The 15,872-nt window shown below is 42.7% G+C and overlaps 1 protein-coding gene across 2 annotated transcripts in view; it reads left to right on the forward strand.

Annotated features, from left to right (window-relative positions):
* Window positions 1–15,872, forward strand: part of LOC149228415 (uncharacterized) — a 352,641-nt gene that overhangs the window by 151,719 nt on the left and 185,050 nt on the right. For both annotated transcript variants that reach the window (XM_089375681.1, XM_089375682.1), the window contains one exon: window positions 3,255–3,341. In XM_089375681.1, the coding sequence (XP_089231807.1) occupies window positions 3,255–3,341 (87 nt within the window). The remainder of the gene's footprint in view (window positions 1–3,254; window positions 3,342–15,872) is intronic.

A 15,872-nucleotide genomic window follows, 5' to 3' on the forward strand; every position in this document is an offset into this window, starting at 1 on the left:
AAATGCTCTTGCTCACATTGTCGGCTTTCCTGAGATTGATCTGATTCTCCACGCATGCAGCCCTTTAGGGAAACTGATTTGCAGCTACGCCCTCACTGACATTGATGGAATGTTGGGCACTGATTAAATGTTTTGCTGCTAGGCCTGGATTGGCGTTTATCATTACAGGTGCAGTGGGTGAGAAAAATGATGGCAGTCTTGCAAAAACAAAACCCTATACCTGCAAACACAAAAGAAAACGAAACCCTAATGAAAAATTTATGAAAAGCAGAAATTTAAAACCCTAGATCAAAAATTTGAAACCCTAGAACAGCTGACTAATGTACAAACTTGGCCCCTTAACAACCAGATTCAGCAATAAGCACGAAAATATTTTAAAGAACAGAAATTTTAGGTTTTCACTGTGAAGAACTTCAGAAAATCTCTCATGCAACTTAGAAAAATAAACCGAATGATAGACCCAGGATCAAATCCAACTGGGCTCAGCAAAAAATGCTTGCGGGAGTTGGCTGGTTCAGCCGAGAACTTCCCCGAACGCCCACAAAATTCCTTCAGAAAATGTTTTCTGCACAGCTCAAAACAACCGTCAATAAAGAGGGCAAAAATGTTGCTAGATCTCAAACAGTAATGGAGATACCTGCCATTACTTCAGAAACCCTAACAGCACTCAAACCCTAGCAAGTGGACAAGATACCTGTGCCCACAATACTCTACAAAAAAGCTATTATTAATGGCTGAAAAGAAAATATGCAGAAAATTAAACAATCTCACAGCATTTCAAGAGAGTAACACCAGCAAGATATGGACCCCAAAGTCTTCTTTTATTAACCAGAAACAGATTTACAAGAGAGCTTCTTCAGTCTTAGACTCACAGATCCAATGATCTGAAATGACCCCTAGCACCCTATTTAAAGGAAATGATCCCAACGGCTAGTTCGAGTGATCCATGTAGAAATGATCTCGACCGTTGATGAGGATCAAGACATCTCTTGATCTCATCCGTCGATTTATTCACTTAAAATATTTTTATTTTATTAGTTAGGGTTTTTGCTTTATTTTTTTAATTTTTTATTAATTTTTTATTTTATTTCATTTTTAAAATTTCTTAATTTTTATTTATTTTATTATTTTATTTCATTTTTTTAAATAGATCATCGAACTAAGCCTTCGGAAACATCACCTAGGACCTAGGACTTAGGACTCACGAGGGGATTTAAAACATTTTCAACCCTCAAGACACATTTCATGATGACTTTTTACAATTTACATCTCAAGGGGACAAACCCACTTAATACAGACCCTCACAAAACACCCAGTTCTGCGACACAACTATAATCTAGCAGATCAACACACTAGGATTCTCCTAAAGTTCTAATGACAAAATCCATCCCGGCTTTGGGGTCAGGTTTGAAGGAAAACTCTGCCGATCCATGGATCGGTGAGACGAAAAACCTTCCGGGACGTAGATTACCACTAGAAAGTTAGGTCCACCTAGGCAATACACATACACGACTCATGTCTGCTAAGATTATTTACAATTCATACATGCAGACTGGGTTTACAATCAAAATGATCAAGTTGCTGATGACTGCAGGATGGCACGGAAACGCTGATCAGGTGCTGCCCCTTTTTTCAAAGAAAAGGGGGATGTACTGCATGGGTAGTTGACCAGTAGAGGTCAACACTACTTTTCAAGGAATTTTCACACCAGGTGAAGTAAGGGAACAAGAATACAATCAATATTGGTCAATTATCCAATTGGCCTCTTGATCCATATTTATATGCCCATAACATTAAGTGAAAGCACACGATTTCAAAATGGTTAAAATACTTGTTGATGGATGGTGGAACTTCCTTCAAGAAGGTATGCCAAATGGGAAAGAAATTTGACAGGAGCAAGAAGTGGATGATCCTGACATCTTGTTATGCGCTGATCATATAGAGCTGCTGGTTGGCTATCCAAAGAGGACAAATTTTTTTCTCATATTGGTCACCCACTTTTTGGTTGGTAACATGTACTACTTTTTTAAAATGTTGACTTTGTTCTAAAAAATGAGTAACAATTGGGTCAATTATCCAGTTTACTGCTTGATCCATATTATTATGCCCATAACATTAAGTGAAAGCACATGATTGCAAAATGGTTGAAGTACTGTCGATGGATAATCTAACTTCCTTCAAGACGGTATGCCAGATGGGAAGGAAATCTGGCTGGAGCAAGAAGTGGAGGATCCAGACATCTTGTTATGTATTGATCATATAGGGTTGCTGGCTGGTTGGCTATCCAAAGAGGAGATTTTTTTTTTTTTTGTATGGGTTACCCACTTTTTGGTGGGTAACTGTTGCTACTTTTAAAAAAAAGTTGACTTCGTTTAAAAAATGAGTAACAATGGGGTCCTGGACCAACTTGACCAAGTAGGCATAGACTTAGCCAAGTTGGATCGATTTGGTGCTGAATCAGCCAAGTCATGTCCTGGACCAACTTGACCAAGTAGGCATAGACTTAGCCAAGTTGGATCGATTTGGTGCTGAATCAGCCAAGTCATGCGTTGACTCGGCGGATTTGGCACCAAACAGGTCCTTGAATTGAGTAGAAGGTCGAGTTGACTCGGTTAGGGGTCAGCTTATTCATCTCAGTGGAGTTTGAGTTTGGGCAGGTTGAGTTTAAAAAATTTGGTTTGTTAACATCGTTTTGTTCTTACATATAGTGATCCTGGGATGTCAATCTACATGCATCCAGCTTTTTCCAACATTCTTTAGTCTTCCAAGGGTTATCTGATGCACATTTGATACTATAAGTTTTGGGCACAAGATTTAGTTAAAAACGGGCAGGAAAGAAGCGTCCTAGAACAAAAATGTGCCAATTTTCTCAATAGGATGTTTTATATTCTTTTATAAGCTAAGCGTGCTAAGTTCGAGGAAAGCTGCTGCATTCTCAAGCTGTCTTACCATTAATATAATCTCTTTGCATGAATGATACGTTTGTACCAAATGATAATGGTCTTTATTTCAATTTCCTTGGTAGCTTTATCTTCAATAAGTAATTTTTTGTGAGAACCATTTCAACTTGATAAGCAGTTTTACTTGATGTCATTACTATTTGCATTCAAGCACCTTTCTATAATACTGCTTTTTTACTAGTGCTCACCAAGATTGTGCAATTGCACATCAGTAAACATTGAGAATAATGAAATGTTAGTAACAATAATAGTACATAGACCCAAGCTTGTACTTAGGACTGCTTTATTATGCAGGTGACTTATGGATTGGGGATGGCATCAAGGGTTGTATTCTCCTCATACATATTTCTTCTTGCACCGGAACACGATTATCAAATTCTGGTAGGTTTTCCTATAGTAAAATTTCTCAATTAAAGTGAGATATAGATATAAGTTTTGATTCTGTTGCTGTATAGAGAAATGCACTTGAGTGCATATGGTACTCATTGCTATGTGGCTTGATGCTATCAATATTTAGCATGTTGAGTTGTTCACTGGGCTTCATATCCTTCTTACGGGATACATTGTAAACTATTGATCTAGCTTATAGAAATGAGTTGGACAGATCTAAAGAAACACGCTCATTACTACCTTAGGTTCAGCTGATAAAGAAGGCATTAGACACATTGTGAGGAATAGTGCAGTTTTATATAAGATGATAGCATGCCTTTGTTTTCCATCTGTATATGATTTCACTGTTTCAGATAAGAGAAGGATCTGCCTGAAATGAAAGTACTTTGAGCAAATTATTTGAAAACAATGTGTTGTTTAAGATGTTAATCGACTAGGCCATAACATTTTATCATGTTGAGGATGATACATTAACAATATAACTTCTTGTTTCATAATTCCTCAACTAAGACTTGGATATGTTTATACTTTTGATCCCTAGTTCCTATTTGTAACACGCTATTTTGTGTTCCAATAAGAGTCTACCATATTTACAAGATTTCTATTGATACCTTTCAATGTTCACTATTGTGTTATTCAAATGATCCTCACTCTTTTTATTTGAACTACTACATTGCTGTTGCATTTGTTTTAGTTTGTTCTAGGAATCTTGTACTTCCGCTTTAGTAATAGAAGAGATTTCCAATATTATAACAAACTTGAGAGTGCTGCAGAATTATTAAACTATGTTAGTCCATTCTTGATTGTGTCCATTTTTCAATTTATCACACTACATCCACCTTTATGTTGAAGTTTCTAAGTTTACTTAGTTAGAAACCCTTCATGCACTTTTTCTGATTTATTCCTACTTACTTGTTATTTTTCCTTAACAAGTTATTTACAAAGTAAATACTGAAAATAAACACCAGAGCATGCTCAACATATTATAGATTAGCAACTAAAAGAAACAAGAACAAACACGCCACATGACACCATTATTTTTGACTAATGTCCCCGGAAAAACCCAATGTGGGAAAACCGGTGCAGCTATCTGAGGGTTTTCTTATTAAGAAATATCAGAGTACAATCTGGGTGCCGTAACTGGCCTACCCAACCGAAAATTTCCTTAGTAGTAATATCTCTTGGTTACTGACAAATCTATTAGTTGAAACCCCGGATAATCCTTCCTGCAGCTATTCAACACCAATCTGCCCCAGAAACCCCAATGTCCGCCCAATCTGGACTGTGTCAGCCTCTCCTAGCCCAGCACTGGCACTGCGTCAACCTATCTTGGCATGCATCAGCCCCAGGAGGCCCTGCGTCAGCTCTCTGAGCCTCTACGTCGGCTATGCTGGCCCCTCTGGTACTCTGCGCATGCACTTAGCTGCCTATGCGTGGCCCTGCGTGAGCACTCGCTGCTCCTGCATCTCTCTCTCTCACTGTTTTGTTGCTATCCTGACACTATCTCTGCCTCTCTGTCTCTCTGTACTCAATGCCCCTCAGCTGCTCTCCCGATCACTGATTCTATCTCTCTTAGCAAACCCCTCTCTAGAGAATAGAATGACTGGTCACTCTAGTGTGTTTCTCCAAGTGACCCTCAAGCCCCCTCTTATAGTTTTACTGTTGACATTTCAACGATCGAGCTTAAGTCCCTAATCGATGGCTAAGATTAGATTTAGCTTGATCCATGTCTTTTGGACCACTTTAACACAGATTCATATTAATACACATTAATATTTTATTTTCCCTAAGTTTAGACTTAGGGACTCCATTAAAAATATTAATTATTTTAATATCTCCTGATCTGTTTAGAATCTGCCCAAACCCTTTCTGGGTATTGGAGATCTCATGTGCCCCAACCTATCCACCAAATTTCGTGGCTAGAGCATATCCGATGCTACCCCAAATCAACACTCCCTCTTAGCGAGGACTGTGCTCTAGCAATACTCCTCACTGAGTATTACTCTGATCATCCGGCATTGGTACCTGTGCTGATGCTAGGCCTTCCTGCCCAACATCCTTTGCACTGCTGCCTCCTGTACTGCTGCCCATGGTTTTGCCACTGCCACTGCTGCATCTGTACGACAGCTCCCTCTGCATTCGTGTTGTTGCTGGTCCTTTCTCCCAACACTGCATCCGTGTTGGAAAAACTGAGAGGGGGGTGAATCAGTATTACTTTTGAATTGTTACTTTTACCGGTTAGATCACTTATATTTAGAACACAAAATGAACAATAGGAATAAATGCCTTTATTAATATAATCTTTACAATGAATCAAGTACAATGTATATGGGGCTCCAACCCTAGATGAAGACACCGATTTTCAAAATCCTAGGCTCCAATGTGTTGCCAAGCACCAACTTGGACTTTTTGTGAGGCTCCAACCTCTAGGGCACCAACCTTGTCTTTTCAAGGCACCAACCTTGGATTTAGGAGCACCAACTCCAAGGACACCAATCCTTCCAATTCTGAGGCACCAACCCTATCTTGTCAAGGCACCAACCTTGGATTTAGGAGCACCAACTCCAAGGACACCAATCCTTCCAATTTTGAGGCACCAACCCCAAGGGCTCCGACCCTATCTTTCAAGGCACCTACCTTGTTTGTTCAAGGCTCAAACCTTCAAGGCACCAACCCTGTGGGCTCCAACCCACTGCTATATTTTTTCTAGATATGTTTGGTAGTAATTCTCTGCTCCCAAAATCTTCTTCACTAAATTCTATCTATCTACAACTTCATTGCTACATCAATGACAACCTGTCTTCATATGAAGGAGTCTTCACAACTCTTCATATTGCCCAAACAGAGTTTGCAAAGTTACCTCATGATGATTTCAAATAGGCATCATGATCTCCAATAATGTTTCCAAGATTTGTTGAAGCTTTCCAACAAGATATCTGTGCTAAGCCTCAATGTATGCACAAAAGCAATTCTCTGTTTTCAAGCCTTTGTTCTTATTGTCGCAGTAACTGCTTTAGGAGTGATTGTCATGGTATCTTACTTCCAAGGAACAAACTCACAAATACTTCAACGTTGGTGTTGTCTACTGCTCCCTTCAACTGATGACTGATGAAATCTTACTTCGTTGGTTCGAGGTCAAACAGATCTTCCAAAAAATTGTTCTTCAAGTTGAGGTCTGTACTTCTTCTAATTCATCACAGGTCCGAGCCTTTCAAAGATTAACCCAATCAACAAAATTTCTCGACCTTCGGCTTCCTTCTTTCCTGCTGGACCTTCGGCTTCCTTCTTTCCTGCTGGACCTTCGGCTTCCTTCCTTCTCGCTCGAACTTCGACTTTCTCTGTTTCTTCAAGTTCACGAGTTGTGAACTGTTACTTCTTCTCTGTGTTAGATGCACGAAATCCGTTGCCTGAAGTGAAGCGTTTCAACTTGTATATATATGAGTTTTGCCGATAACCAAAAGACACGTTCATTGGGAGGAGAGGCTGACTTATGAGTTTGCACATTAAAAGATTTTATCAGAGAGGCCCTTTTTTTTTAATATTCATCCAAGGCTATATCCACATGGAGGTCCCACATTAATCACAACTGCAACATTATTACATTAATTGCAATCGCAACTCTTAACATCACTGATATTCACACTGCCAATGAAACGAACGTGATATAATATTAAACCATCGTTAATAGATCCGTCGGTCCACAACTAATATCGCAATCGCTGGTCGAGTTCACAAGACTTATCGCAATCGGCGGTCATGTTCACAAGTCTTATCGAAATCGGCGGTGACAACCCTTATGATTTGTGTAACTTCCCCATACATGGACGCGATATTACATAAAGGTATATTCTATGGAGCTATCGGGTCTGCACCTTACATCACAATCACAGTTTTTATTGTGACAACCCTTTATGACTTGCGATAAGAAAGTTTATACGGTGGATGTGATGTTTTATTATGGCGTATTGTAATGGAACCATCCGGTTCGCAATACATATCGCAATCGATGGATTTGGGGCGGTGATACGGCTTTAAAAACTTGCGATATGGCAGATGTGATATTTCTTTAGGGCGTGTTGTAATAGGACCATCAGGTCCACAACTTATATCGCAACGGGCGGGTTTTGAGCAGTGGCATATAATAGAAAATGCTGATACGATTTCTCCGATAACTCTGTTTATGCTCCTCCGCTGTTTTCTTCCTATCGGTTCTTCTTGGGCATATATTACATGCGATACTTCCGATATGGCTCCTCCGATGTTTTCTTCTTTACTCCTCTGATATCGCTGTTGCTCTTTGTTCTTCCGATAACACTTACCCTTGGGCATATGCGATAACCTGCTTCCTTGATGGCTTCTGATGAACTCTTCCTCTTATTCTTTGGCTTCATGGCTTCTCTTTACTCTTTCTCTTTCTCTTCTGATGGCTTCCAATATCTTTCCTCCTCGGTTCCACTGTTTCTATTATGTCTGTATTCAATCCTTGGATCCTCCATGAGCAGTATTATGATCAATGGGCATCAATGGGAAACCACACATGTCACAAGAATTTTCCATCACAAACACTGCCATATTGACATCAATGACAACCTAGATTAACAATCCGCACTGCACCTCCTCTCATCATGCTGCATCGTGCTGCCCACTGCTGCACTGCAACTCAGTTACTGAGAAGTAACTAATCTCCCAACTGACCTCCCTATTGGCCTAGAGACACCCACTGATGTTGACGCTCCCTCTGCCGCTGACAAGTGCTCCCTCTCTGACCTCTGTGCCACTGCAACAACTCCCTGCATCTCGCACCGTTGCACATTTCTCTGTGCCATCCTGCATTGGTGCAACACTCTTGTGCCATCCTGCACTGGTGCAACACTCTTGTGCCTCTCGCATTGCTGCAGCCTGCTAGCCTCGCGCTGTCTCGAGACTCCTTTGCACTATAGCTCTCTTTTCCGCTCCATCCGCATCCGTTTCTACTCAACTCAGCTAGTCCTGCTACTCCTCGTTGGTGCTCCCGTAGCAAGGTCTAATCCAAGAGGCTGGGTACCTCGAGGATCCTGCCCCTCATCGCCTGTAGTCCATCTGACTATAGCTCGATGTTGTAAAAATCTCTGTTTTCCCACCCCGGTTTTCAGTTTCTCCTTATTTCTCCTATGTAGTTAAATGCCCATTCCCATAACCATACATTTAACAGACTGAAAAAAATAAATATTGCTGAAAACACAAATTCTGGAAATTTTTCAGAATGCTGGAAATTGCAGAATTAAAAATCAGCAATCAAAAACAGCCATTAAAACACATTAAAACACTGATATTTTTGGTCAACTTGACCCTGGAAAAACCCCCTACAACTCTTGGAGAAAACCAGTTTGAGAGCTCTTCTTTATTTCTGAAAATTGCCTTTTTACAGTGAGAATTATTCAGCAAAAAATCAGCAAACAAATTTACAACTTATCTCCTTTCCCGTGCCTCACAGCAATTTGGAAATTACAGCAAACAGGACAGCAATAAATGCTGTACGGCCTCCGTTTTGTGTGCAGAAAAATCAGCAAACTGCTCCTCGATTTTTGTGCAAAAATTTGCCTTTCACTATGTGCTGAATCAGCTGTACAAATCTGCTCAACTGCTGCCTTGGAATGTGTGCCAAGCTGCTGTCTCCTTCTCCTCCCTGCTCAGAAATCTCTCTTGCTCTCTTGCTCTCCTTCTCCCAATCTGCTCATGAAAGAATGAATGACCTTTTCCTCCTTTAATATAACTCCAAGTGACTTTTGGGTGATCCAAGTGACTTTTGGGTGATCTCTAAATCCAATGGCTGAAATAGATTTAGATCAATGGCTGAGATTAAATGCTCATTTAAATCTCACTTTCTATTTTTTAATTCACCCCACTTTAATAAAGACCTACTTAGTCATTTATTTCCAAAGTCACTTTTCCTTTCTAATTTTTCATTTACTTTATAAAAGTTACTTTAAAATTAGACTTAGTAACTTTATCACTTAAAGTCACTTTTAAATTAGATTTAACTTTATAAAATTATAAAGTCACTTTAGGAGAAAAATTAAATTCTTTTGGACACTTTTCCCTAGGCCAAAGATCAAAGCCTAAGGGAACCACCTGTCCTCCGGTACCAAATTTCAACACTCCCTCTTACCGAGGAAGGTGTTCCTCACCACACCCATCTTGTCTCTGAAGTAGACATGCTTGCCCCGTGGTAAGGCTTTGGTAAGAATATCTGCAACCTGCTCATCAGTGGAAATATACTCAAGTTTCACAACTCCCTTCTGAACATAGTCTCTGATGAAATGATATCTGATCCCGATATGCTTTGACCTGTCATGAAATACTGGATTCTCTGTGAGTTTAATGCAACTCTGATTATCACAGTAAATCACTGAAGGTCTCAATGGCTGACCAAATAAGCCAAACAACATCTTGCAAAGCCAGATGGCCTCACAACTAGCTAGACTGGCTGCCATATACTCTGCTTCCGCTGAACTCAGTGCTACTGACTGCTGCTTCCGGCTGAACCATGACACTACTGCTGAACCCAACCCAAAACAACACCCTGAAGTGCTCTTCCTATCAGAAGCACAACCTGCCCAATCAGAATCAGTGTACCCTGCCAATCTCACTCCATCTCCCTGCCTGTAGTCCAGACCATAATCCACTGTCCCCTGCAAGTACCGCAAAATGTGTTTTGCAGCCACCCAGTGAACCTTCCTAGGCTCACACATAAACTGACTCATTGTGTTGACTGCAAAACAGATATCTGGTCTAGTGTTGACCAAATACGTCAAGGAACCAATCAGCTGCCTGTACAATGTGGGATCCACCAACTCGGAATCCGAAGCATGAAGCTTCTTCCAGTTGGTGATCATCGGTGTCGACATGGGTCTACAATCCTCCATGTGGAATCTGCTAAGGATGTCCACAATATACTTCCCCTGCCCCAGGAAGAAATGCCCCTCCTCCTGCCACACCTCCAAACCCAAAAAGTAATGTATCAGGCCGATGTCCTTCATCTCAAACTCCGCCGCAAAATCTCTCTTGCAGTGCTCTATGAGTCTCTCTGCACCTATAATGATCAAGTCATCCACATACAGCACCAGAATGAGAGGCTCCTCACCAATCACAATAAAGTAAAGGTTCGGATCTGCCTCACTCTTTGTGAAACCCATCCCCTGCAAGTATGTATCTATCCTGGAGTACCAAGCTCTGGGAGCTTGCTTCAGGCCATAAAGGGCCTTCTTAAGTCTGCACACATGGGACTCCTTCCCATGCACCTCAAAGCCCTGTGGCTGCTCAATGTACACCTCCTCCTGTATGAAGCCATTGAGAAATGCGGTCTTCACATCCATCTGGTGGATCTTCCAACCCATCTCTGCTGCTATCGATATAATGGAGCGGATCGAAGTATATCGAGCCACGGGAGCGAAGGTCTCCTCATAATCAACTCCCTCTACCTGGGAGAACCCTCTAGCCACAAACCTCGCTTTGAATTTCTCAATGCTGCCATCTGCAGCATGCTTTACCTTGTAAAGCCATCTGGAAGTAACCACGGATTTGCCCTCAGGCCTCGGCACCACCTCCCAAACATCATTCTTCATGATAGAAGAATACTCCTCCTGCATGGCCTCTCTCCAGACCTGCTGGCTAGCTGTCTCCTCATAGCTACAAGGCTCAGAGTCAAGGATGCTGGTAACCATCGCCATATAGCTACAAAACCTCTCAGGTGGTCTACTCTCTCTGACCGGCCTCTTCGGCTCAGCAACAGATGTGGCATCTCTCAAGGTGTCCTGAAGCCACTTGGGCTTCCTCTTCCCTGAGCGCACTTCTCCCACCGGAGAATGAAACTCCTCCTCCTCATCATCATCAGTAGCCTGAACTCCTGACTGTCTGTCTGTTGTCCTCCTGCCTGCACCTGAACCTGTAGAAGCTGAGGTACCGTGTGAACTGTCCATCAGTGGACTCCCTAGTGAACTGCTCTGCATGCTGCCCGGAGCACCACCCCTCTGGCTCGGCGAGCCACTGCTCACTGATGGACCCGACATCCTCATAGATGTACCTCCGGATCCTCCTGATCCCTGCCCACTGGATCCCTGCGACTGACTTAACTGCTGCTGAGGGTCTGGCTGATCCAGATACTCTAACTCCCGTGACCTCCTAAAGGCCCTGTCCTCCTCGAACTTCACATCCCGTCTGACAACAACTCTCCTCTGTGCAGGAATGTAAATCCGAAAGGCCTTTGAGGTCTCACTGTAGCCCACAAAGATACCCTTCTCTGCGGTGGGCTCTAGTTTGGTCCTCTTCTCCTTGGGTATATAGGAGTATGTAATGCATCCAAAGATATGAAGATGACCAAGATCAGGCTTCTTCCCAGAGAAAGCCTCCTCCGGAGTCATGTGCCCCAAGGCACGATGCGGACTCCTGTTCTGCAAGTAAACAGCTGTGTTGCAGGCCTCTGCCCACAAGAACAATGGCAACCCCTGATCATGTAACATGGCTTTGGCAGCCCCTATGATGGATCTGTTCTTCCTCTCTGCAACCCCGTTCTGTTGGGGGTTGTAAGGAACAGTGAACTCCCTCCTAATGCCTACCTCCGCACAATAGTCAACAAACTCTCCAAGGGTGTACTCTCCTCCATTGTCCGACCTCAAGGACTTGATCTTTCGACCTGTCTGAGTCTCCACAAGAGCTCTGAACTCCTGAAACCGCTTGAAGACCTCACTCTTGGTCTTCAAAAAATAAATCCAGGTCCTCCTGGAGTGATCATCAATGAATAACACATAGTACTCATATCCACTCAAGGAAACACGAGACATCCGACCGCTCACATCGGAATGAATCAAATCAAATATCCCCGTCGCTCTGCTGTCACTGCTGGGAAAAGGGGATTTGGCAAACTTGCCCATCGCACAACCTCTGCAAGTATCAAAGTGATCAGTACTGAAATCTGGCACACCTGTAGTGATCTCCCGCAATGTCCTCAAGGCTCCATGATACATATGTCCCATCCTGCGGTGCCAAATCTCACACAGCTCAGAACTGCTAGCTCTGCTGTCGGTACTACTGCTCAATGCCAAAAGGGGCCGAAATGCAAACTTGTACACCTTTGCATGGCGTACACCTATCACTCTAGCTGAATCAGCTGGAGTGCCCCTGGGATACATCAACACCTGTCCTCTCCTGAACAGTACCTCATATCCTCTGTCCTCCAAAGCTGAGACGGATATGAGGTTCTTCCTCATCCCTGGCACATAAAGAACCTCTGACACCTTCACGGGAGGTTTGGACTCCCTCTGAAATGTCACTGTCCCCACCCCGACTGCTCTAACAACTCTGTCATCACCGAGTACTACCTCAATATCAGTGCCACTCTTTGAAAGCTCTGAGAAGTACTCACGGACTCCTGTCATATGACGTGAAGCCCCACTGTCCACATACCAGATACCTGAAGATGCTCCGCTAATCGAGGGAAAAGCATGCTCCCTCTGAACCTGTGTGGCAGGTGATCCTGCACTAGAGGACTCACACGTAGTGAACGCAAACTCCCGGTCAAAACGACCTGCAAAGTCCTCAATCTCTGCTGAAGCTGCCACGTCCTGGTTCTTCCCCTTCTTCTTCTTCTTCTCTAGACACACAACTGCATAGTGTCCCATCTTTTGACAATTCCAACACTTCACCTTGGAATAGTCCTTCTGTGTGTTCCCCTGTTTACCTTTACCTTTGCCTTTGCCCCCACCACTGCTTGTGGAAGCCTGCTTCTTCCCTTTGCCTTTCTTGCCTCCTGCCACCAGTGCTACGTCCTCATCCTGCTCAACTGGCTTGGCTGCCCCAAGCTGTCCTTTCCTGATCTCTGTCTGAATACAATCATCCCAAAACCTCTCCCATGTGGGAAGGGTCTCACGTGCACAAACCCCATCAGGAAAGTTCAACCATGAACGGGGGAGGCCATTCACTGCAATACGCACCAACTCAGTGGATGGAATGGCCTCTCCAATCGCTGCCAACTCATCTCTCACATTGGTAATCTTTGTGAGATATCCAGCTGCACTATCATTCCCCATCTTAATGTTCTTCAGCTTCTCCTTCAGGACCATCTTCCGGTTCTCATTGGTACTCTGGTAGAGATTGGACAATGCTGTCCACATCTCATGGGCATTTCTCTTTCCTCTCACATGAGGAATGCAATGGTCTTTGATTCCGTCTAGAATCAGCCTCTTACCCTTATTGTTCTTCTTTTTATACTCAGCCAACTGAGTAACATCAGTGGGCACAACAACAGGGTTCTGTGCGGTATGCACCATGATATCCCAGACTTCTGCCTCCTCAAAGATACTCTGCATTCTCTCCTTCCAAACGCTGTAATTTATATGCCCATCCAGCATATCCTCCACCCTCAATCCCAATGACATCCTGCTGTCCTAAAACTGAAAAATAGCACCGCTGTAGTAAAGATAAAACTGCTGTTTATGAAAAAATCAGCTTGCTGGAATTTTCTGAAAAATCAGCAACTGTAATTTTTCCTTTTGCTGTCCCAAACTGCCCTTCAGCACTCAAGCTCTGATACCATGTAAAAATCTCTGTTTTCCCACCCCGGTTTTCAGTTTCTCCTTATTTCTCCCATGTAGTTAAATGCTCATTCCCATAACCATACATTTAACAGACTGAAAAAAATAAATATTGCTGAAAACACAAATTCTGCAAATTTTTCAGAATGCTGGAAATTGCAGAATTAAAAATCAGCAATAAAAAACAGCCATTAAAACACTGATATTTTTGGTCAACTTGACCCTGGAAAAACCCCCTACAACTCTTGGGGAAAACCAGTTTGAGAGCTCTTCTTTATTTCTGAAAATTGCCTTTTTACAGTGAGAATTATTCAGCAAAAAATCAGCAAGCAAATTTACAACTTATCTCCTTTCCCGTGCCTCACAGCAATCTGGAAATTACAGCAAACAGGACAGCAATAAATGCTGTACGGCCTCCGTTTTGTGTGCAGAAAAATCAGTAAACTGCTCCTCGATTTTTGTGCAAAAATCTGCCTTTCACTATGTGCTAATCAGCTGTACAAATCTGCTCAACTGCTGCCTTGGAATGTGTGCCAAGCTGCTGTCTCCTCCTCCCTGCTCAGAAATCTCTCTTGCTCTCCTTCTCCCAATCTGCTCATGAAAGAATGAATGACCTTTTCCTCCTTTAATATAACTCCAAGTGACTTTTGGGTGATCCAAGTGACTTTTGGGTGATCTCTAAATCCAATGGCTGAAATAGATTTAGATCAATGGCTGAGATTAAATGCTCATTTAAATCTCACTTTCTATTTTTTAATTCACCCCACTTTAATAAAGACCCACTTAGTCATTTATTTCCAAAGTCATTTTTCCTTTCTAATTTTTCATTTACTTTATAAAAGTTACTTTAAAATTAGACTTAGTAACTTTATCACTTAAAGTCACTTTTAAATTAGATTTAACTTTATAAAATTATAAAGTCACTTTAGGAGAAAAATTAAATTCTTTTGGACACTTTTCCGTAGGTCAAAGATCAAAGCCTAAGGGAACCACCTGTCCTCCGGTACCAAATTTCAACAGATGTCTCCCCACTTCCGCTCAAGTGGTGCGTGTGCACTCATGGCACAATCATCGTCTGTCAAAACTTCCTTCTCTGCTCGTGCTGGCGCTACCTTAGTCTTGGAACACTCTCCCTTACTTTTCTTCCTTGGACACTGGGTCGCATAATGACCAAGCTCGCCACAGTGGAAACACTTGATCTTGGAGAGATCTTTCTTCTTCTGCTTCTCCTGCTTTCCCTTAGATGCCAGGGCCACATCCTCCTCCTCCTGCTTGACCTTGATCCCTTTGTTGCTGCTACCTGTCTTCGATTGTCGTTTGATCTCTTCCTGGCGAAGAGCTGCCCACATCTTGTCCCGAGGTGGGAGAGTCCCTCTGCCCAGGATACTCTGGACAAGTACTTCCCAATCTTCTGAGACATCATTCAAGACTGTCCTCACCATAAGATCCTGATCTGGTGTCGCTCCTATAGCAGTCAACTGGTCTTGGATCTCATTTAGTCCTCCGAGGAAGGTGTTAATCGATTGACCCTTCTTCATCTGATACGATCTCATCTGGTTCTCGAGCAGCATTCTTCTTTGCACAAAAGTATGCTGGTATAGCTTTTTGAGAGCCTCCCACATCTCAAATGCTGTTTCCTTATCGGCTATATGTGGTACCACATGATCCTTGACCCCGTCAAGGATAATGCACTTGGCCCTCGCCATCGCCTCTTCGTACCTGTTATTATCATTGGGGTCGACTGGGACAACTATTACCTTCAAGGCGAAGTTCTTGACATGATTCCTGTCAAGCACTGATAAGATTCTGGCCTTCCAGACTGCGAAGTTCGATGCTCTGTCTAGTCTATCCTGGTCTCTTACCCCATGTAGTGCCATGATGCTCCTCTACTTCCCTCCTGAAAGTTCTCTGTTCGACTCCTCTGAGTCTCTACTTCTCGTCTGGAAGTTCTCTT

Source organism: Pinus tabuliformis, chromosome J (assembly GCF_031772625.1).
Source record: "Pinus tabuliformis cultivar Carrire ecotype Pingquan chromosome J, CPIR1, whole genome shotgun sequence".
NCBI classification, from domain to species: Eukaryota; Viridiplantae; Streptophyta; class Pinopsida; order Pinales; family Pinaceae; genus Pinus; species Pinus tabuliformis.